We start from the raw sequence: 24584 nt of genomic DNA on the forward strand, positions 1-24584 counted from the left end.
GTTTCATTGCTTTATTTCCAGGATATACAGAGAAGAAGCAAGTATCTTATGTGTGTTTAAGAGTCACATTCTCAGGAGTACCCTGAAAGTGGTACAGACATACCCTGTGTGCTATTTGAAAATTACAGCCCCAAATTTCATCACCTACCAAACGGGCTTACCTTTATGTTCCTTGAATACAAGGTGATGGTTGAAGTGGTATAAAAGAGAGGAGGCCAGAATGTGTATTTCTTAGCTTGCAGTCAATCTGGTATTCTCATTTCATGAATGAGAAGAGATGATGAGAAGCGTGGCACTTTATACCCCTAGGAAAGTGGGTACTTTTTGTCTGTTATCTTGTTTGCATATCATAGTGATGTATACTGCTTTTCCTCTACAGATCTCTAAGCACCTTACATTTCCATGGGGGACTTCAATCGCCCAGACATCTGCTGGGAAGGCAATACAGCAGTGCACAGGCAATCCAGGAAGTTTTTGGAGACTGCACAACTTGCTACTGCAAGAGTTGGAGAGGCCAACTAGGGCCATGCTCTTTTTGACCCACTGGTCACAAACAGGGAAGAATTGGTGGGGAATGTAGTAGTGCATGGCAACTTGTGCAGCAGCAACCGTGAGATGACTGAGTTCAGGATCCTGCGGAAAGGAAAGGAGAAGAGCAGCAGATTAAGGACCCTACACTTAAGAAAAATAGACTTTTACTACCTCAGGGAACTGATGGGCAGGATCCCCTGGGAGGCCAGTCCAAGGGGGAAAAGGAGTCCAGGAGAGCTGGCTGTATTTTAAAGAAACCTTATTGAGGGTGCAGGAATAAACCATCCAGGTGCACAAGGAGACTAGCAAGTATGGCAGAAGGCCAGCTTGGCTTAGCAGAGGACTATTTGGTGAGCTAAGACACAAAAAGAAGCTTATAAGGTGTGGAAATGTGGACAAATGACTAGGGAGGAGTATAAGAGCATTGCTCAGGCCTGCAGGGATGAAATCAGAAAGGGCAAAATGCCACTGGAGTTGCAGCTAGCTAGGGAGATGAACGATAACAAGAAGGGTTTCTCCGAGTACGCCAGCAACAAGAAGATGATCAGGGAAAGTGTGGGCCCACTCCTGAATGGGGGAGGCAACATAGTGACTGATGGTGTGGAAATTGCTGAAATATTCAATGCCTTTTTTAACCTCAGTGCTCACAGGCAAGATCAGCTCCCAGACTATGGCACCTGGCAGGACAGTTTGGGGAGAAAAAAGCAGCCAATAGTGGCAAAAGTAAAGCTTAGAAACTTTTTAGAAAAGCTGGACTTGTACAAGTTCATGGGGCCTGAAACAATGTACGCAAGGGCAGTACCATAGCAAGGGATGGGGTGAGTGGGGTGACTGCCCTGGGTGCTGAAGCGAACGGGAGATAACAAATACTGCCCAGCCAGGGCAAACCATGGGGTGGAGCTATGAATGGCTCATTTGGGGCGGCAGAAGAAGTGAGTGGACAGCTTCTACCACTGTGTGCGCTCCCAGGCAAGTAATGGGGGGGTGTGACCCCTGGATCTGTGCATGGGGTGAGGGTGGGCTACCTCTGCGTGCTTGCCCCAGGTGCCAAATTTCTTTGCTACAGCACTGACCAAGGGTGCTGAGGGAGTTGGCTGATGTGCAGAGCTGTGCAGAGAAACAGTGTTCCCTAGGTATTTGAACATGGCGGCATCAATCTCAAACTTGTAGTTCTAGAAAGCACTCAACCCACAGGGGTTAGAGGCTGGAGAAGGAGACAGCTCTCCTGAGTTCTCATAGGACCTCAGAAAAATAGATCTGGAACGGACCTCTGGAATTCCTTCCTTCCTGCTTCCAAATATAGGGATCTGTCTGATCCTGACCCTACAGCTAGCAACCTTGGGACATTAGTATCAATCTCAAACTTGTAGTTCTAGAAAGCACTCAACCCACAGGGGTTAGAGGCTGGAGAAGGAGACAGCTCTCCTGAGTTCTCATAGGACCTCAGAAAAATAGATCTGGAACGGACCTCTGGAATTCCTTCCTTCCTGCTTCCAAATATAGGGATCTGTCTGATCCTGACCCTACAGCTAGCAACCTTGGGACATTAGTCCGAGCAGGAGCTTTACCACACTAAGTCAAAATCCAGAGCCTTGGCTGCAGCCAACACCCAAGGCTTCTAAATCTGACAGTAAAAAAACACCGGTACCAATAGGAAGAGAAACGAAAATCTTTCCTGATCCCATGCAGCAAACACCAAAGACCAGAGGAATGGGAAATAACCAGAGAAGAACATGGAGGTAGCTATTCCTAGATCATCCCTGACCAACACTTATCCATCCCCTTGAACACCTCCAATGATGGAGATTGCGCAGCTTCCCTAAGCAGTCTAGTCCGCTGCGTCATTGGTCCATCAGTGAAGAAGTTCCTCGGATACCCAATCTGAACCTACTTCACTGGTATTTTGGATTCTCTCTCCCCTTCTCTGCTCCCCTCTGTCCTGCTTCCCCACAGCCCTTCCCCCATGCCTTCAATTCTCCCATAGTAACATGTCTGTGGACATCATCCCACCTTTCCCCCAAGCTATGGTCATTATGTGTCACTCTTATCTGCCCATCTACCACATTGTTCCCTCTCTTTCCACACATGCATCCACCTGGGCTTGATGTGCTCTCCTCCATTGCAGTACTTAGTGTATATCTTGACATTTCTGTTTGCTCTTTATTCCTGTCTCACTTCCTGGGGAAGTCTTGGTTAGAGTCAAAACCCAGTAACAGACCAGGGGATGCCCCATGTACAAGACAAGTGTGATAAATTGTAGACTAATAGAAAAGTAGGGCTGGAAGCAGCGTCTGGAGGTCTAGCCCCCTGTACAAGGCACGATTATCCCTATCCAAACTACCCCATACAAAACCTTTTCCTAACCTGTTTCTAAAAGTATGCAGTCACCCGGTCACACCACTACAACACATATTACACACAGATACTAAAACCACCATAATCTACCACAGGTAAAACTGGGAGATGAAGACTGTCAGCATCTTGTTGCTGCAAGGGTTTTAAAACACATTTAGGAGATGTGAATAAGGCAGCCATGCCCCCTATTCCAGAGGAAGGACCCCCCTCCCCACCATATCCCTCCAAATCTCTACCAATCTGACTATGTGGTAAAATTCCTTCCTTCTCCCAAATCTGGTGATTGGCATGACCCTGGGTGGATAGGGAAAACCCTTTATCCTTGACTGCAATCAACACCCAGGGCTTCTGAGGAAAGGCGTGTCGGGGAAAAGGCATACCCTGACACGTGTAGCAACAGGAGTTGGGGGGAATCCTCCCCAGCCCCTTGTTGCTACTATCAAGGTCCAGAAACATTGGCCCGCTGATAGACACAGCCTGAGTTAGAAGGCAGAGTGAGATCCTCTAACGTGCGGTCAGCAGTAGATCAAATGAATCATGACGGTACCTTCTGGCTTCATAATCTGTGAATCCAGGGGTGTTTGCCCATGGCCTCTGCTTCTGAGCTGTGCAAGGCTCTAGGGACCGAGTCCCAGAAGTCCTTATAAAAGATGCATAGACAAATCACTGCTCTGCCGCTTCAGTCCTTTTATTCCAGTAAAGCTGCAAGTCAGCTACACACAGAGCTCTTCCTCCAGGAGAAATGGTTTTGATCTCCTCCTCTCAGTTCTGTCACAGAGTGAGGAGTGGACAACTCGGTGAAGCCTGTACATCTGGCATCTAGATAGTGCAGTGATGGGGGAACAAAAGACTGGATATAGTAGGATGGTTAGTAACCAAACTGTCCTAGCATTCGAGGACCTAACGTAAGAAACTGAAGACAAAACCATTAAGACTAGCACAGTAAGTAATATATTCAAATCAATATTGTTTGGGTGTTAAGCCAGAGGAGCATCTGGAACAGAATTATGAATTATTGTTAAAAATTCTTTAGGAGCTTTATTCTCCATTTAATACATTTTCCACAGATGGTCAGAAAAGTTAAACATATATGTACATGCATGAAAAATGGAGTATTTCTGTCCTGAAACTATTACCTTTACTACAGTACTATAATTGAGGGGGCAACCAGAGCAGCAGCCCCAGACACTGGTTTGTGGAGGGGGGGAAAATAGCCATGACCACAGGTCAGCACCATGGCAGGAAGAGCTGCCCTGTGCATCACAACTTGCCCTGGGCTTGGAGCTGCCCTGCTATCATATCTGCCTTTTTTGAATAACCCCTGAAGTACTAGGAGTAATACAGCTTCTTGGCCACTGTGAATTTTTAGCCTCAACAAATGTAAACTGGGTCAATATTTCTGAAGTAGATGGGTTACAAAATGTACAGCAGAACTGAAGGAACTTGATATCCTGCCTATATATATGCCTGAGATTTGAGGCCAGTTGACAAGCAAATGACAAAGCTAAGTGTGCAATCTTTGCAGATGACTTTAATCAAGGCTGCTGAAGCGTGGTAATTACTGCGCTCCAGCAGACTCCAGCATCACATGGATCAGCGTCCTGGTGCTGAAAAACATCGGAAGGGTGCCCATTCGATGAGCTTCAGTTCAAAGTCTCCTGGCACCATTTTTCATCATGGGGATGCTGATACATGTGGTGCTCCAGGTGCTTTTGATTAGTGCAGGAGATGTGCAAATTACAGTGCCCTCCAGCCCCACTCTCTAGGAGCACGTGAATAAATGCCCTATCATACTTGCTGTGTCTATGCTATATGTCCCTAGTAAAATGGAAATACAATGACATAGCCTTTTTGACTTCACAACTTCATGCTCAGCTACTTGTGGGTCAGATTCAGGCACTGACATTCATGAAATGATAGGATTTGACCATCTCCAATGATGGAGATTGCACAACATCCCTATTCAATCTAGTCCACTGCCACTTTGGTACACCAGTGAAGACATTCTCCTGATACCCAATGTGAACCTACTTTATTGGTGATTTGGATTTTCTTTCTTCTCCCTTTCTCTGCTCCCTTTTGTCCTGCTTTCCTCCTGCCTTTGCCCTGTTCCTTCAGATCTCCAATAATAACATGTATGTGGACATCATCCCACTTTTCCCCCAAGCTAAGGTCAGTATGTGTCAGCCTCATCTCCTCGTCTCCCACTTGCTACCATGTCATTGGTCCCTCTTTTTCCAGACATGCATCCAACTGGGCTTGTGTGCTCTCCTCCACTGCAGTACTTAGGAAGGAAAGAGCAGACAACCCACTGAAAACTTCCCCATTTTAACAGACATGGGAAATGCATAAGGTTTAGTCAGGGGGCATAACAAGGTCTCTGCAAAAGCACTAGAACAATAGTTCTCCTGCCCACTTTTTGCATGTAATGTGACGATATTCTGAAGTAAGAAAAAAGTTTCATGAAAAATGTACTCACTTTAGGAATCCTTATCTTTCATCAGAAAACTGCCTTTCAATTGAAAATAAGGAGGTCCTCTAAAAATGAAGTTATGTACAATTGCAGACAGAAATGGTGGGGTTATTCTCTTGTGTGCTCTTCTCCTGACCAGAGTCATTCCCTTTCCCTCCACAGGCATCCCAAAAGGCACTGTGGATGATGACGTCGAATTGCACCGCGGTGACTGAGTTCCTACTCCTGGGGTTCTCGGAGGCTCTGGGATTGCAGATCTTGTACTTGGCCACTTTTCTAATAATATACCTGGGAGCCCTGATTGGAAATCTCCTTGTTATCAAACTTATAGCCGTTGACAGCCGGCTCTGGGATTGCAGATCTTGTACTTGGCCACTTTTCTAATAATATACCTGGGAGCCCTGATTGGAAATCTCCTTGTTATCAAACTTATAGCCGTTGACAGCCACCTCCACACCCCGATGTACTTCTTCCTCCTCAATCTGTCCATCCTCGACATCGGATCCATCTCTGTCATTGTCCCCAAATCCATGGCCAATTCCATACTGAACACCAGGCTGATTTCCTATTCTGGATGTGTCACCCAAGTTTTTCTCATCATCTTTTTCATTGCAGCAGACTTTGCCATCCTAACTATCATGGCTTACGACCGATACATCGCCATCTGCAAACCACTGCACTATGAGACAGTGATGAACAGGAGAGCTTGTCTGCAAATGGCAGCCACGGCCTGGAGCACGGCTCTTCTGTACTCTGCCCTGCACACGGGGAACACCTTAAGCTGCCCTTCTGCCACTTCAACATCGTCAACCAGTTCTTCTGTGAAGTCCCCCAACTCCTTAGGATCTCCTGCTCAAGGTGTTTACTAGTGAAATTCAGATTCTTATCTCTAGTGCCTGTTTAAGTGCTGGTTGCATTGTGTTTATATTTGTGTCTTATATTCAGATATTCACTACTGTACTGAGAATCCCCTCTGAGCAGGGCCGGCATAAAGCAGTTTCCACCTGCCTTCCCCACCTCATTGTTGTCACCTTGCTGGGTAGCACTGGGACGATTGCCTATGTGAAGCCCACATCTGGGTCCCCATCAGCTCTGGACCTCGTGGTGTCTGTTCTCTATTCCATGATCCCACCAATGATGAATCCGGTCATCTACAACATGAGAAACAAGGACATCAAAGCAGCACTGTGGAAACTGGTGAGATGGAGGTGGTTTATTCCAAAGAAAATGTCAGTTATTCTGCAGTGACTGTGGTTTTACAGACCATTTTTATAGAAACAGAGTTATTAATACAAATTAACTCCACCAATGTCAGTAGTGGAGCTTTAATAGAAACAATCAACTGTGTTATTAATACAGATTAATTGAACCAATGACAGTTGTGCTTCTGTAGGTTTACACCATTTAAAATAATTTATCTAATTTTAAGCTTGTCTCCCTGAACTAGTTGGTCTCTAAGATACCACTCTGTCCTAGCTAATCTTCTTGTATCTGTTAAATTTTATCTTTCATGCTGAGACTGTCATTTTTTAGAGCGGTATTGCAACACCTTGTACATACCTTCAATGTTTGTAAGATTCCCTTGTGGAGAATATCACTGGATCTTTCTCGTTTCTGGATTAAAAAGTTTTCTTGAGCTTTGACTATTTGGGATCTGGAAGGAGGGTATGAGAAGGTTTAAAAGGGATTGATAATGGTTTTTACGTAGGTGTCAGTCATTACTCAGGTGCTGGGGCTTTCAGTCATGCTTTCCTTGTATGGATTTTAAAAGAGCACTGAGGGTTTTCCTCCACACAACGCTGAAGAGATGGAAATGATTTCCTGTAAGTGTGTACACACTAGAGCTCCTGTGCACGTCATGACTGCAGTGATGCTGGATTTTGGCTGTCCTTGTATTCCACTATAGGGAAGCTTTAGATGGGTAAACCTGGGGATATAGGCAGCTGATTTAAGTATGTCAAGCCCAAATGACGTTCATGCTCTTAGTCCCTAAATCCTTTCAGGACCAGTAGCATCTACTTTCGCCTTCCCAACAAGTGGCCTATGCCAGTAACTCCAGTAATGGAAATAGTGTGGCCTTTTTTAGCATGGATGTAAAAGGAAACTCAATAAAGATCGCAATCTGTTTCCGTACAACTACATCAAAATTGGGATTTCTGTTCCATGGGAGATCCTGCAAGGTATAAAATGTGTTTTTCTTTCAAACTGGAAAGAATAATCAACATTTCTCAGAATTTCCCATCAAACAGCATCTTCCAAAAGAAAAAGATAGGAGAAAAATATCAGCTCAAGTTATTTACTAATGAGAGTTTAGGAAACTGTCCAGAACTGACAACCAAAAGGTAAATATTGTAAGTAATGAATAGGCTTATTTTAAGTGATAGTGACTCATACGGCTGGGCAATTTGAAGCTAGCTTGGTCAATGTGCTTTTCACACAAGAAACAGAAGCAAGGAGAAGTCTGCATTGAGCCGAAAGGCAGAGAGGTGCCACAATCTCCTTCCTTGGAGGTTCTTAAGACTGGGCTAGACCAAGCCATGGTTAGCATGATCCAACTGGAGAAGATTTTGCTTTTAGTTTTGCTTTTAGTTGGGGTTGGACTAGAAGACCTCCCGAGGTTCCTTCCACCCCTAAATTTCTATGCTTCTATTATTGTATGAGAGGAGTGGTGTTGTAAAACTCTGAGGGATTTCAGTGACCATGGGATGTTTCACCAATAAAAAGATAGCAAGGAAGAGATGGCATCTCCCTGACAAAAAGAGGGAAGAGTATCATTGCAGACAGACTACCTAACCTAGTGAGGAGGGCTTTAAACTAGCTATGCCCTGGGATGGGAACCAAAGCTATGATGTAAATGTGGAAGTGGGTGACCTGGAGGAAGCACAAGCAGAAGGGGACAACAGGGGAAGCCTTCTAATTCCTCTTGAGAAAGTGGGATAATCAGTTATCTCATGTGTCTGTACATGACTGCATGGAGGCTGGGAAAGAAGTAAGAAGAACTGGAAGTCTTCACTCAGTCATGGCACCGTGACATGACTGGAATAACAGAGACTTGGTGGGAGCTCACATGACTGGAGCACTGTCATGGATGGGTACAAACTGCTCAAGGAGGCAGGCAGCAGAGAAGAGGAGGAGGAGTTGTACTATGTGGTAAAGAGCCCTATCATTGCTCAGAGCTCCAGTAAGAAACTGGAGACCAGGCCTGTTGAAAGTCTCTGCGTTAGGGTTGGCAGGGATCAACAAGGGTGATGTCATGGTGGGGGTCTGCTATAAACCACCAGGCCATGAGCAGGAGGTGCATGACGTTTTCTTAAGACACCTAAGAGAAGTTTCCTGATCACAAGCCCTGGTTCTTACGGGGAACTTCTTTCACCCTGACATCTGCTCGGAGGGCAATACAGTAGCACACAGACAATTCAGGAAGTTTTTGGAAAATGTTGCTGAGAGCTTCCTGGAGCAAGGGTTGGAGAGACCAACTAGGGGCTGTGTTCTTCCTGATATGCAACTCAGACACGGGGAAGAAGTGGTGGGGAATTTAGTAGAGGATGGCAACTGGGGCAGCAGTGCCTATGAGATGATTGAGGGTGGGATCCTGAGGAAAGAAAGGATGGAGAGAATCAGGATAGGGAAAACAGACTTTGACTGGGAGGCCAGTCTGAGGGGGAAGGAGTCCAGGAGAGCTGGCTTTGTTTTAAGGAAACTTTACTGAGGACACCGAAGCAAAACATCCCAATGAACATGGAAGCTGGCAGGCATGGCTAAAGACCAGCATGGCTCAGCAGGGAACTCTTCAGTGACCGCCAAAGGAAGCTGCAAGAAGAGGACACTTAGATCAATGACTAGGGAGGAGTATGAGAGAATTGCTCAGGCCTGCAGGGATGATATCAGGAAGGGCAAAGAGAGCTGAAGTTTCTGCTAGTTCGGGACATGAGGGGTAACAAGAAGGCTTGTCCAAGTATGTCAGCAACAAGAGGAAGATGAAGGGAAATATGGGTTCCTAGCTGAATGGGGGAGGCAAGCTAGTGACCGATGATGTGGAAATGGCTGAAGTGCTCAATGCCTTTTCTACCTCAGTCTTCACAGGGAAGGTCAGCTCCCAGACTACTGCATCGGGCAGCACAGTTTGGAGAGCAAGTGAGCAGCCAACATTGGGAACAGTTCTGTTTAAGAGCTACTTAGAAAAGCTGCATGTGTACAAGTCCGAGGGGCTGGACACGAGGCACCTGAAGCGCTGCGGGGCACTGGCTGATATCCAGAGGTGTGCAGAAAAGAGCAGGCTTCTTCAGGTATATGAACAAGGTGGGGGAAGTCCCAAACTTTTAGTTGTAGTAAGCACCCAGATCATAAATGTTAGAAGCTGGAGAAGGAGACGGCCCTCCTCCCTTCTCACAGAATCAGGGGAAGTAGACCTGGAAGGGACACTGGGATGTCATCTACTCCAGGCCTCAGGGCAGAAAAGATGGCATACAATCAGTGAAAGTAAGGGGCTGTCATTAAGGAGGATGACACCACTGTTGCTTGTGATTGCAGGGAGGTGGTTAGGAAGGCCAAGGCAGAGATGGAGCTAGGGCTGGTTGCCAGAATTAAGGATAATGAAAAGTCCCTTTCAAAGTCCATATGGAGTGAGAAGGTGACACTGGGTAACGTGGGGCCCCTACAGAACAGGCTTGGCTATTGAAACCCAGAAACGGACCAGGGGATGGCCCCTTGTACAACACAAATGTGATAAATTGTAGACTAAGAGAAAATTAGGGCTGGAAGCAGCGTCTGGAGGTCTATCCCCCTGTACAAGGCACGATTATCCCTATCCAAACTACCCCATACAAAACATTTTTCTAAATTGTTTCTAAAAGTATGCCATCACCCTGCCACACCACCACAACACAGGATATACAAAGAAAGCAGCACCCCCGCCCCATTACAGAGAAAAGACCCTCATCCCCCACAGGTCTCTACCCATGTGTCTGTACAGTAAACTTCCTTCCTGCTCCCAAATGTGGTGATTGCCAGGTCCCTGGGTAGACAAGGAAAACCCTTTAGCCTGGGCTGCAGCCACCCCCCCGTGCTGCTGAGGAAGGCAGGGTTGTCGGGAGATGGGGGCCCTCACACCATTAGCAACAGGAGGGGGAAAAAATTCCTCCCGTCTCCACGTTGTAATTAGGAAAGCCTAGACACATTGGCCCACTGATAGACGCAGCCTGTTACAAGCCACAGAGAGATCCTGACGTGTGGTCAGCAGTAGGTCCAATGAGAGACTCTGGACAGTCCTTCTGGCTTCAATATCTGTGAATCCAGCGTGTTTACCCACGGACTCTGCTTCTGAGCTGTGCGGGGCTCTAGGGAAACAGTCCCACAAGCCACAAGACCTCCCAACATATCCATAGAAACCTCACTGACTGCGACTTCAGTCCCTTCATTGCAGTAAAGCTCCAAGGCAGCTGCATGCCCAGCTCTTCTTCTGGGACTCATCATTTTGGATCAGCTCCTCTCAGTTCTCCTGCACAGTGAGGAGTGCACGCCCCCGAGAAACCTGCACCCCTGGCATCTAGATAGCACAGTGATGAGGGGACAAGAGATGGGAGGGAAGAGTAGATGGTCATCAATCAAACTGCCCTGGCATTCAAGGATTTAACATATGAAACTGAAGACAAAACCATTAAAATGAGCACAGTAAGTAATACATTCAATTGAACAATGTTTAGGTTTTATTAGAGAGGATCTTTTATACAAATTATAATGAATTAAATTTAAAATTATTTCAGAACTTTATTCTCCATTTAATAAAATTAGACACTTGTCATAAAAAGTATGCATCTACGCTTTCATATGAAAAATGGTATATTTCTGTCCTGAAATTTTTACCTATTCAACAATAATGTAACTGAGCGGGGAACCAGGACAGCAGCACAGGGCACTGCCTTTGTGGAGGGGGGAAATAGCCATGACCACAGGTCGGCAGCATGGCAGGCAGAGCTGCCCTGTGCATCACAGCCTGCCCTGGGCTTGGAGCTGCCCTGCTAGCATGTCTCCATCTTTATCAGTAACCAAGAGTGCCAAGGGCCAAAAGTTATCTAGTTTGCTGGCCACTGAAAATTTTCATACTAAACTAATAAAGAAAACGTCAAATATCTTTGAAATACATAACTTACAAAACATAGAGACCATGCAGGGATGTTGACAGCCCATGCTTATATATATTTCTGAGACTTGAAGCCAGTTTGAACACACAGCCTTGTGCACATCCTGCCAGCCATTTGATGGCAATCTTCCCAGGTGACACACACCCCCACACACCCAGCATTTTAAGCTCTATGTCCCTAGGAAAATGGAAATACTATGGGATGACCTTTTTGACTTCTAATTTCTTGCTCAGCTGCCCATTGGTAAGATTCAGGAACCGGCATTCAAAAATTGATAGGATCTGGGGTTGTAATGATTCCCTTTTCCCAAGTCTCATGGACTTGCAATAGACCTGTACCTGATGTGAACGGACATGGCCCCTTGGACTAGAAAGGAGCTGGAGTGGTTTATGCCAGTGTGACAGTGCACTGACACCTTCTCCACTTTCACAGATGTGGGAAATGTATGAGCACTAGTGAGTGGCAGTGAGAAGGTGTGGACAAAAGCTCTGATAAAATACTTTTCCTGCCCACTTTTTCAAAGAAATGCCACAATTATCCAAAAAATGTTTTAAAATGTATCATGAAAAATATAGTCACTTTGGAAACACTGATTTCTATCAGAAATCTCCTTTTCAACTGAAAATCAGGTGGACCTCTAAAACAATCAAGTCAAGGAGAATTGTGGCCAGGAAAATGGTGCTTTTCTCTTGCTTCCTCTTCTCCTGACACAGTCATTCCCTTTCCCTCCACAGGCATCCCAAAAGGCACTGTGGATGATGACGTCCAATTGCACCGCGGTGACTGAGTTCCTGCTCCTGGGGTTCTCCGATGCCCTGGGATTGCACATCTTGCACTTGGCCACTTTTCTAACAATATACCTGGCAGCCCTGATTGGCAATCTCCTTGTTATCACGCTCATAGCCGTTGACAGCCACCTCCACACCCCGATGTACTTCTTCCTCCTCAATCTGTCCATCCTTGACATCGGATCCATCTCCGTCATTGTCCCCAAATCCATGGCCAATGCCATACTGAACACCAGGCTGATTTCCTATTCTGGATGTCTCACCCAAGTTTTTCTCATCCTCTTTTTCATTGCAGCAGACCTAGCCATCCTCACCATCATGGCTTACGACCGATACATCGCTATCTGCAAACCACTGCACTATGCGACAGTGATGAACAGGAGAGCTTGTCTGCAAATGGCAGCCATGGGCTGGAGCGCTGCTGTTCTGTACTCTGCCCTGAACACGGGGAACACCTTTAGGCTGCCCTTCTGCCACTCCAACATCATCAACCAGTTCTTCTGTGAAGTCCCCCAGCTCCTTAGGATTTCTTTCTCAGAGGTGTTTACTAGTGAAATTCAGATTATTATCTTTAGTGCATGTTTAGGTCTTGTTTGCATTGCGTTTATATTTGTGTCTTATATTCAGATATTCACTACTGTACTGAGAATCCCCTCTGAGCAGGGCCGGCATAAAGTAGTTTCCACCTGTCTCCCCCACCTCTTTGTTGTCTCCTTGCTGGGAAGCACTGGGATGATTGCATATATGAAGCGCACATCTGGGTCCCCATCAGCTCTGGACCTCGTGGTGTCTGTTCTCTATTCCATGATCCCACCAATGATGAATCCGGTCATCTACAGCATGAGAAACAAGGACATCAAAACAGCACTGGTGAAACTGGTGAGATGGAAGTAATTTATTGTGATGAAGATGTCAGTTATTCTCCAGTGACTGTGGTTCCACTGAACATTTTTATAGAAACTGAGCTGTTTTAATACTAATTAACTCCACCGGTGTCAGTAGTGGAGTTTTTATAGGAACAATCAACTGTGTTATTCATACAGATCTAGTTAACTAATGTCATTTATTTTTCATTAGGTTTACACCGTTTTAAATAACCTCTCTATCTCATTTTCACCCTTTATCTCACTGAAGTAGTTGGTCTCTAAGATATCACTCTGTTCTCGGTAATCTTTTTGTATCTGTTAAATTTTATCTTTGATGCTGATATTGTCATTTGTTAGTGCACTGTTGCAACGGTTTTTACGTACCTTAAATATTTATTAGATGCCTTGGTGGAGAATATCACTAGATCATTGTCTTGTCTGGGTTAAAAAGTTTTCTTGAGGTCTGATTATTTGGGATCTGGAAGGAGGGTATGAGAAGGTTTAAAAGGGAGTGATAATGGTTTTCAGACAGTAGGTGTCAGTCATTACTCAGGTGCTGGTTGTTTCAGTCATGCTTTCCTTGTATGGGTTTTGCAAGAATGCTAATGGTTTTCTTCCCCACAACACTGAAGAGCAGGAAATGATTTATTGTAAGTGTGTACACACTAGAGCTCCTGTGCACGTCATGACTGCAGTGATGCTGGATTTTGGCTGTCCTTGAATTCCACTATAAGGAAGCTTTAGATAGGTAAAGCTGGGGTTTAGGCAGCTGATTTAAGTATGTCAAGCCCAAATGATGTTCACGCTGCTAGTCCCTAAATCCTTTCAGGACTGGTAGCGGATACTTTCACCTTTCCAACAAGCAGCCTATGCCAAGAGCTCCAATAATGCAAATAGTGTGGCCTTGTTTAGAATGGATGTGAAAGGAAACTCAGTAGAGACCATAGTCTGTTACTGTACAACTGTATCAGAATTGGGATTTGTATTCCTTGGGAGATCAGGGAAGGTATACAATGTCTTTTTCTTTCAAATCAGATAGAATAATCAACATTTCCCAGAATGACCCAGAGGAATTTAGGTAACTGTCCAGAATTGACACCCAAAAGGGAATTTTGAAAGGTATGAATTGGTTAGTTTGACTCATACTGACTCATACTGTTGGGCAATTTGAAGCTAGTTCAGGCAACGTGGTTTTCATACAAGAAACAGAAGCAAGGAGAAGTCTTCGTTGAGCTGAAAGGCAGAGAGGTGGCACAATCTCCTTCCTTGGAGGTTCTTAAGACTGGGCTAGACCAAGCCATGGTTGGCATGATCCAACTGAAGATAGTCTTTCCTTGACTGCAGGTATAGGGATTTGTCTGACCCAGAATGGTGGGGCAAGACTCCCTAGCTCATGATCTTGGGGTTTTAGTTTGAGCAGGAGCTTCGGCATTTCATTCAAAATCCCCAACTTTGATTTCAGCCAACAACCAATGCTGGACTAGATGATGCCCTGAAGTCCATCCAATGCATAATTTTCTGTGCTTCTATTATTGTATGAGAGGAGTGGTGTTGTAAAACTCTGAGGGATGTTTTCCCTGTAGTTAACGCTGCTCTAAACCAATGACTAATCTTAGGGTCATAGAAAATTAGGGTTGGAACGGACCTCAGGAGATCATCATGTCCAACACACTCCTCAAAGCAGGGCCGCTCTAAACTTGATCATGTCACCCAAGGCTTTGTCTATCTGGGTGTTCAAAACCTCCAAGGATGGAGCTTCCACCACCTCTCTGGGTAGCCTATTCCAGTGCTTTACTACCCTGCTGATAAGATTTGTTTTCCTAATATCTAAACTGAACTTGAGACCATTGCTCCTTGTTCAATCATCTGCTACTCTGGAGAAGAATAGAACTCCATCCTCTTTGTAACCACCCTTGAGGGAGTTGAAGGCTGCTTTTAAACATTATCCTGGTCTTCTCTTGCCCAAATAAATAAGCCCTTTTCCTTCAGCCTCTCCTTCCTTCAGCCTCTCCTCATAACTCATGTAACCTGGCCCTTTATCCATTTTTCCTGCCCTCCAGTAGACTCTCTCCAGTCTGTCTACATCCTTTCAGTAGTGGGAGGCCCAAACTTGGACACAGTACTATAGATGTGCTCTCACCAGTGCCAAACACGGGGGTCAACAGACTTTGCCATCCTCACCATCATGGCTTATGACCGATACATCGCCATCTGCAAACCACTGCACTATGCGACAGTGATGAACAGGAGAGCTTGTCTGCAAATGGCAGCCACGGCCTGGAGCGCTGCTCTTCTGTTCTCTGCCCCGCACATGTGGAACACCTTTAGGCTGCCCTTCTGCCACTCCAACATCATCAACCAGTTCTTCTGTGAAATCCCCCAGCTCCTTAGGATCTCTTTCTCAGAGGTGTTTACTAGTGAAATTCAGATTCTTATCTTTAGTGTATGTTTAGATCTTGTTTGCATTGTGTTTATATTTGTGTCTTATGTGCAGAATTGCTGAGGGTGCACACTATGCCATCTTCCCAAATGTCGACAACGATATTGAAAATAAACTGGTTCTGGACCCAACCCCAGTAGCCACTCCACTTGATACTGGCTGCCAGATAGACATGGAGGAAGGGGGGGGGGGGGGGGGGGAAACCGGGTCCCTGCCAGATAGACATGGAGGAAGGGGTGGGGGGTGGGGGGAAACCTGGTTCTTACCTATCTAACCATAAGTTGAAATTCCTTCCTGATCCCAAGTACAGGATTTTGTCTGACCTAGAGTGGTGGGGCAAGACTCTCTAGCTCATGATCTTGAGGATTTAGTCTGACAGGAGCTTTGGCATATCAGTCAAAATTCCCAAACTTGATTTCAGTTAACACCCAATGCTTCTAAAGGTAGAAGAAAGCCTCCACACCATTACACATGTAGCAAAAGGAGTGGGGAGAAAATCCTTCCTTATCCCGGGTAGAAAACAGCAAAGACCAGAGGAATTGGAAATAACCAGAGATGAACATGGATGTAGCTATTCCTAGATCATGCCTGACCAATGCTAATCCATCCCCTTGAACACCTCCAATGATGGAGATTGCACAACATCCCTAATCAGTCTAAGCCACTGCCCCATTGGTCCATCAGTGAAGACATTCTCCTGATAATGAATCTGACCCTACTTTATTGGTGTTTTGGATTTTCTCTCTTCTCCCCATCTCTACTCAGCTTTGTCCTTCTTCCCTCTGTCCCTTGCCCCCATTTTTTCAGGTATCCAATGTTAACATGTATGTGGAAATCATTGCACTTTTCCCCCAAGCTAAGGTCAGTATTAGTGTCAGCCTCATCTGCTCATCTACTGCTTGTTACCATGTCATTGGTCCCTCTCCTTCTGCCCATGCACCCACCTGGGCTTGTGTACTCTCCTCCATTGCAGTACTTAGGAAGAAAGAGCAGACAGGACTCTAAAAAGAAACACCACCTCGCTTCCTAGGGAAGTCTTAGCGTCCAAACCTGGGAGCTGAGCAAGGGATGGGTCCATGTACAAGAAAGAGCAAACAGAACTGTAAAGATGAACATCATTTGGCTCCATGGGAAAGTCCTAGTTAGTCTGTCATTTATCACACTTGCCTTGAGCATGGGACTGTTCCCCAGTAAGTTGCTCGGTTTGGACTCGAATAGAAAAGTAGGACTGGAAGCAGCTTCTGGAGGTCCAGCCTCCTGCTCAGGGCATGATCTCACCTTTCCAAACTATCACATATGCAACCTTGTTTAAACTGATTCTAAAACTGTGCAGTCACACCACTATAAGCTATATTGCCCACAAACACTAAATCCACCACAATCTGCTTCAGGTAAAAGGAGGAGACAAAGACTGACAGTGTCCTGCTTCTGCAAGTGTTTTTAAACACATTCAAGATATACAAAGAAGGCAGCCAGCCCCTGCAATTACAGAGAAAGGACCCTCCTTCCCCCACAAGTCTCTACTCATCTGGCTCTGCAGTAAACTGCTTTCCGGCTCCCAAATGTGATGATTGGCATGTCCCTGGGTGGACAGGGAAAACCCTTTAGCTTGGGCTGCAGCCAACACCCCATGCTGCTGAGGAAGGCAGGGTTGTCGGGAGATGGGGGCCCTGACACCATTAGCAACAGGAAGGGGAAAAAATTCCTCCCGTCCCCCCGTTGTAATTCGCAAAGCCTAGACACATTGGCCCACTGATAGACGCAGCCTGTTACAAGCCACAGCGAGATCCTCTGATATGTGGTCAGCAGTAGGTCCAATGAGAGACTCTGGACAGTCCTTCTGGCTTCACAATCTGTGAATCCAGTGTGTTTGCCCACAGACTCTGCTTCTGAGCTGTGCAGGGCTCTAGGGAAACGCTCCCACAAGACCTCCCAACATATACATAGACAACTCACTGACTGCCACTTCAGTCCCTTCATTGCAGTACTGCTCCAAGTCAGCTGCACGCCCAGATCTTCTTCAGGGACTCATCAGACCAGGCAGAAATAGATGATCAGTAATCAAAGTACCCGGGCATTCAAGGATTTAATGTAGGAAACTGAAGACAAAACCATTAAGACGAGCGCAGTAAGTAATATATTCAATAATTTGATAATGTTTGGGTTTTAAGAAAGAGGTACATTTGGAACAGAATAATGAATTATAATTAAAATTATTTAAGATCTTTATCCTCCATTTAATAAAGTACCTTCTTCAGGTATATTGGGAGCAAAAAGAAGGGTCAGGGTAGCATAGGACCTCTACAGGATGAATTTGGGCAATTAGTGACAGATGAGGGGACAAAACTGAGCTCTTCAGTGAGTTTTTTGAATCTCTATTTCTCATCTCGGATCAGGACAAATCACCCCAGTGGATGATAGACAGGGACAAAAGGGATACCACCCCACCAACTCTTAGCACCCACTTAGTGAAGACACACTTGGAAGGGCTGGACGAAGGCATTGCCAGTGTCATAGGAGAGCGAGAGGACTGGAAAAGGGCCAATGTGGGGCAAAGTTAACACATTAAAGGATAGAGATCAAATCCAGGCGGATCTGGACAGGTTGGAAAAGTGGGTGGAACAGTATAGGATGCAGTTCAATAAGGACAAATGCAAAGTGCTGCACCTAGGGAAAAGGATTCACCAACATGCTTACAGGCTGGGGGATGACCTTCGCAGCAGCACAGCAGCAGAAAGGGATCTCAGAGCTGTTGTTGATAACAAGATGAACATGAGTCGTCAATGTGATGAAGCAATCAATGAAGCTAACCGCACTTTATCATGCATTAGCAGGTGCATGACAAAGGGGTCCAGGGAGGTGATACTTCCCTTTTATGCAGCATTGGTTAGGCCGCAGTTGGAGTATCGGTCCAGTTTCAGGGCACCAAATCACATGGATCTGCCATGGACCTACACCTCGTGTGAACTGACATGGCCCCTTGGACTAGAAAGGAGCTAGCCCAGTTTATGCCAGTGTGATAGTCCACTGACTACTTCACCATTTTCACAGACATAGCAAATGTATAAGGCTTAGTCAGTGGCAGTAACAAGGTCTCTGAAAAAGTACTGGCAAAATACTTTTCCTGTCCACTTTTTGGATGAAATGCCTCACTATTTGATTTCTTTAAAAAGGTTCACAAAAAATTTCATGACTTAAGGAAACCTGATTTTTCATGATTTTTTTTCTGAGTGCCACCTTATTTTTCTTTGAAATGCAGTTTTCACAGGTCATGTATTACTGTGGGCAGAAATAGTGGGGTTTTTCTATTGCTTGCTCTTCTCCTGACACAGTCATTCCCTTTCCCTCCACAGGCATCCCAAAAGGCACTGTGGATGATGACGTCCAATTGCACCGCTGTGACTGAGTTCCTACTCCTGGGGTTCTCCGATGCCCTGGGATTGCAGATCTTGCACTTGGCCACTTTTCTAATAACATACCTGGCAGCCCTGACTGGCAATCTCCTTGTTATCACACTCATAGCCGTTGACAGCCACCTCCACACCCCGATGTACTTCTTCCTCCTCAATCTGTCAATCCTCGACATCGGATCCATCTCTGTCATTGTCCCCAAATCCATGGCCAATGCCATACTGAACACCAGGCTGATTTCCTATTCTGGATGTGTCACCCAAGTTTTTTTCTTCTTCTGATTGTTTTACAGACTGAGGTATGGCTGACATGTGTGTAATTTCCCAGATCCTCCTTCTCCCCTTCTTCACTTTCTTAAAGATGGGCAGTATTTTTGCCCTTTCCAAACGTCTTGGACATGCCCCAGTCACCATGAGTTTTCAAAGATAAATGCCAGTGGCTCTATAGTCACACAGAGGGATTACTGGGGCTCATCCAATCCTCTGACTACTACCTCATGCAGCTCATCTGTGTCAACAAGAATGATACAGTTGGGGGTGATCCTGAGCAGAACAAATAGGATTACAGGGCTCTGGGTGCAATGGTGAAGGGTTAAAGGTCTTGGGTGGTGTTTTTCTTGATCTTCCCAGTCAAGGGGAAGGGTCCAGGCAGGAGCAGATGCATTCTGCAAATCAATGCATGGCTGTGCAGATACTGTCTCCAGCAGGGCTTTGGCTTCTTTGACCATGGGATGTTGCACCAATAAAGAGATAGCAAGGCAGAGATGGGATCTCCCTGACAAAAAGAGGGAAGAGCATCACTGCAGACAGGCTACCTAACCTAGTGAGGAGGGCTTTAAACTAGCTATGCCCTGGGATGGGAACCAAAGCTATGATGTAAACGTGGAAGTGGGTGAACTGGAGGAAGCACAAGCAGAAGGAACAACAGGGAAATCCTTCTAATTCTTCTTGAGAAAGTAAGATAATCAGTTATCTCACATGTCTGCACATGACTGCATGGAGGCTGGGAAAGAAGTAAGAAGAACTGGAAGTCTTCACTCAGTCATGGCACTGTGACATGACTGGAATAACAGAGACTTGGTGGGAGTTCACATGACTGGAGCACTGCCATGGATGTCTAAAAACTGTTTCGGGAGGGCAGGCAGGGGAGAAAAGGAGGAGGATTGGTGCTATATGATAAAGAGCCCTGTGATAGCTCAGAGCTCCAGTATGAAACTGGAGACCAGGACTGTTGAAAGTCTCTGCGTTAGGGTTGGCAGGGATCAACAAGGGTGATGTCATAGCGGGGGTCTGCTCTAGACCCCCAGACCATAAGCATGAGGTGCATGTTTTCTTAAGACACCTAAGAGAAGTTTCCTGATCACAAGCCCTGGTTCTCACGGGGAACTTCTTTCATCCTGACATCTGCTCAGAGGGCAATACAGTAGCACACAGGCAGTTCAGGAAGTTTTTGGAAAATGTTACTGAGAACTTCCTGGAGCAAGGGTTGGAGACTAGGGACTGTGTTCTTCCTGATATGCCGCTCAGACACGGGGAAGAAGTGGTGGGGAATTAAGTAGAGGATGGCAACTGGGGCAGCAGTGCCTATGAAATGATTGAGGGTGGGATCCTGAGGAAAGGAAGGATGGAGAGAAGCGGAATAGGGAAAACAGACTCTGACTCCATCAGGGAACTCATTGGACCTGCACCTCACATGAACTGACATGGCCCCTTGGACTAAAAAGGAGCTAGACCAGTTTATGTCAGTGTGATAATCCACTGACAACTTCTCCATTTTCACAGATCTGGGAAATGTGACTGCCACTCACTAGGGCTCATACAAGGTGTCTGCAAAAGCTCTGAAAAAATACTTTATCTGTTTGCTTTTTGGCTGCAATGGCTTTATAATCTGAATTTTTTTAAAGTATCATGAAAAATACTGTCACTTTGGGAACCCTGATTTTTATCACATAGCTCCCTTTGAACTGAAAATAAAGCAGACCTCTAAAAAAATCACATCATAGACAATTATGCATAAGAAATATGGGTTTTTTGTCTTTCTTCCTCTTCTCCTGACACAGTCACTCCCTTTCCCTCCACAGCCATCCCAAAAGGCACTCCAGATGATGACGTTCAATTGCACCGCTGTGACTGAGTTCCTGCTCCTGGGGTTCTCCGATGCCCTGGGATTGCAGATCTTGCACTTGGCCACTTTTCTAATAATATACCTGCAGTTTAAGACTTACTTAGAAAAGCTGCATGTGTACAAGTCTGAGGGGCTGGACACGAGGCTCCTAAAGTGCGGAGGGGAGCTGGCTGATATCCAGAGGTGTGCAGAAAAGAGCAGGCTTCCTCAGGTATATGAACAAGGTGGGGGAAGTCCCAAACTTGTAGTTGTAGAAAGCACCCAGACCACAAATGTTAGAAGCTGGAGAAGGAGACAGCCCTCCTCCCTTCTCACAGAATCAGAGGAAGTAGAACTGGAAGGGACGCTGGGATGTCTTCTACTCCAGGCCTAAGTGCAGAAAAGATGGCATACAATCAGTGGAAGCAAGGGGATGTTATCAAGGAGGATTACACCTCCGTTGCTTGGGACTGCAGGGAGGTGGTTAGGAAGGCCAAGGCAGAGATGGAGCTAGGGCTGGAGACCAGAATTAAGGATAATAAAAAGTTCTTTTTCAAGTACATAGGGAGTGAGAAGAAGGCACTGGGTAATGTGGGGCCCTACAGGACAGGCTTGGCGATCTAGTGATTGCAGCAAAGGAAAAAGCTGACTTCTTCAATGAGTTCTTTGAGTCCATATTTCCAAGCAGAGACCAGGGCAACTCCCCCACTAAGATTACAGACAAGCTCAGGGGACACAACGGCATGCCTAGGGTCAGGGATGCAGTTCCTGTTAGGTTACTCTTGGAGGGGCTGGACGTATTTAAATCAGCAAGTCTGGATGCTCTTCATGCCAGGGTACTGAGGGAATTGGTGGAGGTCATAGCTAAGGCCCTGGCATGGCTGTATGACAGCTTCTGGTACTCGGGCCAGGTCCCAGAGGACTGGAAAAGAGTCAATGTGGTCCCCATTTACTAGAAGGGGAGAAAGGAGGACCCGGGTAACTGGAGGCTAGTCTGACCTCGGTCCTTGGGAAGACCTTTGAGAAAACTATCAAGAAGCACATCTGCGGGGGCCCAGCAGGGGAGGTAATGCTCAGGGGCAACCAGCATGGGTTCATTGCGGGCAGAGCCGGCCTGACTAACCTTGTTCCCTTTTCGACCAGGTCACAAAGTCCTCCGATGTGGACGTTGAGGTGGATGCTGTCTACCTGGACTTCAAGAAGGCCTTTGACACTGTTTCTCACCCCATTCTCACAAAAAAACCTATGCAACTGCGGCATTGATGCCTACACCGTCAGATGGGTGGCAAATTGGCTCAATGGTCGCACCCAGAAAGTGGTGGTGGACAGGTCATTTTTGACCTAAAGGGATGTGGGCAGTGGAGTCCCCCAGGGCTCAGTCCTCAGGCCTATGCTATTCAATACCGTTATGAGCGACCTGGAGGTAGGCATGGAAAGCACACTGTCCAAATTCGCTGATGATGCAAAGAGATGGGGAGAAGTGGGCATACTGGAAGGGAGGGACCGAATCCAGCTAGATCTGGACAGGTTACAGTGGTGGGTGGATGAGAATAGGATGGAGTTTGATGCAGTCAAGTGCATTGTGCTGCATCTTGGGAGAAGGAACCTGAAACACACTTGTAGGCTGGGGAACACCCTTCTCAACAACACAGTGGCTGAAAGGGACCTTGGAGTCATTGTTGACTCCAGGATGGACATGAGCCGCCAACGCGAGGAAGTGGTCAGTAAGGCTAATCGCCCCTTGTCGTGCATCTACAGATGCATCACAAGCAGGTGCAGGGAGATGATCGGGGGGCAGCTTCTACCACTGTGTGCGCTCTCAGGCAAGTACGGGGGGCGTGTGCCCCCTGGATCTGTGCACGGGGTGAGGGCGGGCTACCTCTGCGTGCTTGCCCCAGGTGCCAAATTTGTTTGCTACAGCACTGACCAAGGGTGCTGAGGGAGTTGGCTGATGTGCAGAGCTGTGCAGAGAAACACTGTTCCCTAGGTATTTGAACATGGCGGCGTCAATCCCAAACTTGTAGTTCTAGAAAGCACTCAACCCACAGGGGTTAGAGGCTGGAGAAGGAGACGGCCCTCCTGAGTTCTCATAGGACCTCAGAAAAATAGATCTGGAACGGACCTCTGGATGTCATCTACTCCAGCCCTCTGCTTGACTAGGTTCATTGTTTTCCACAGCAAATCTCTGTCTAGCCTTTTACTCAAAGTGCACAGGCAACACCCATCCTACGGAGCATGGCAACCTCCACCCCCCCGGTCCTTTCCATTGGACCATAAGTTGAAATTCCTTCGTTCCTGCTTCCAAATTTAGGGATCTGTCTGATCCTGACCCTACAGCTAGCAACCTTGGGACATTAGTTCGAGCAGGAGCCTTACCACACTATGTCAAAATCCAGAGCCTTGGCTGCAGGCAACACCCAAGGCTTCTAAATCTGACAGGAAAAAAAACACCGGTACCAATAGGAAGAGAAATGAAAATCTTTCCTGATTTTAGAACTAATTACTATTAGTCTACTATTGTAGACTAATAGAAAAGTAGGGCTGGAAGCAGCGTCTGGAGATCTAGCCCCCTGTACAAGGCACGATTATCCCTATCCAAACTACCCCATACAAAACCTTTTCCTAACCTGTTCCTAAAAGTATGCAGTCACCCTGTCACACCACTACAACACATAGTACACACAGATACTAAAACCACCATAATCTGTCACAGGTAAAACCAGGAGATGAAGACTGTCAGCATCTTGTTGCCGTAAGGGTTTTAAAACACATTTAGGAGATATGAATAAGGCAGCCATGCCCCCTATTCCAGAGGAAGGACCCCCACCCCACCATATCCCTCCAAATCTCTACCAATCTGACTATGTGGTTAGATTCCTTCCTTCTCCCAAATTTGGTGATTGCCATGATGACCCTGGGTGGATAGGGAAAACACGGGAGGGAGAGGCCTTGACACCGTTACCAAAAGAAGGAGGGAAAAAATTACTCCTGTCCCAACGTTGTCATCCATGATGACCCTGGGTGGATAGGGAAAACACTTTATCTTTGGCTGCAGTCAACACCCAGGGCTTCTGAGGAAAGGCGCGTCTGGGTCTGGCCTTTGATCCTCTTCATTACATGTGATCCTTGTTTCCCACCTAGGCATGCTTATGGTGTCCTTAACAAAGCCGACAGAAAAGTCCTGCTGCTGCTTCCTCCTCATGTCTCCCCTCTCCCCAGTCCCTAAAGTGCTGCAATCTGCAGTTCTTTGAACAGCTGTTCTGTCTTGTGTGATGTCTCCATTGATGAATCCGGACATGTACAGCATGAGGAACAGGGATCCAAGCTGCCGAGGAAACTGCGCCACAGGCTGATCCGCTCCAGGAACAATATGTCCATCTTTCTTTCTTATGACTTTGCTTTACTTATGTTTCTTTTCTAATTAACTCATGAAACTATTGTTTTCATACTATCATGTGCAGCTTACTTATAAAAAAA

The 24584-nt window shown here is 46.2% G+C and overlaps 1 protein-coding gene and 2 pseudogenes across 1 annotated transcript; all 3 read left to right on the top strand.

Annotated features, from left to right (window-relative positions):
- The first annotated feature begins 5820 nt into the window (after window positions 1-5820).
- On the top strand, window positions 5821-6607 carry LOC112548958 (annotated as a pseudogene).
- A 5623-nt stretch (window positions 6608-12230) lies between these two features.
- LOC112548957 (olfactory receptor 14A16-like) lies at window positions 12231-13181 on the top strand. The gene has a single exon (XM_025195768.1). The coding sequence runs from the start codon at window positions 12255-12257 to the stop codon at window positions 13179-13181; it is 927 nt and encodes a 308-aa protein (XP_025051553.1). The 5' UTR covers window positions 12231-12254.
- Window positions 13182-18967: 5786 nt separating this feature from the next.
- The window catches only part of LOC112548959, a 7905-nt pseudogene continuing 2288 nt past the window's right edge, over window positions 18968-24584 (top strand).

Source organism: Alligator sinensis, unplaced genomic scaffold (assembly GCF_000455745.1).
Source record: "Alligator sinensis unplaced genomic scaffold, ASM45574v1 scaffold1894_1, whole genome shotgun sequence".
Classification (NCBI taxonomy): domain Eukaryota; kingdom Metazoa; phylum Chordata; order Crocodylia; family Alligatoridae; genus Alligator; species Alligator sinensis.

Bases quoted from the DNA above. Each gene is read 5' to 3' on its own strand.
- LOC112548957 (XM_025195768.1), top strand. From the start codon at position 12,255: ATGATGACGTCCAATTGCACCGCGGTGACTGAGTTCCTGCTCCTGGGG.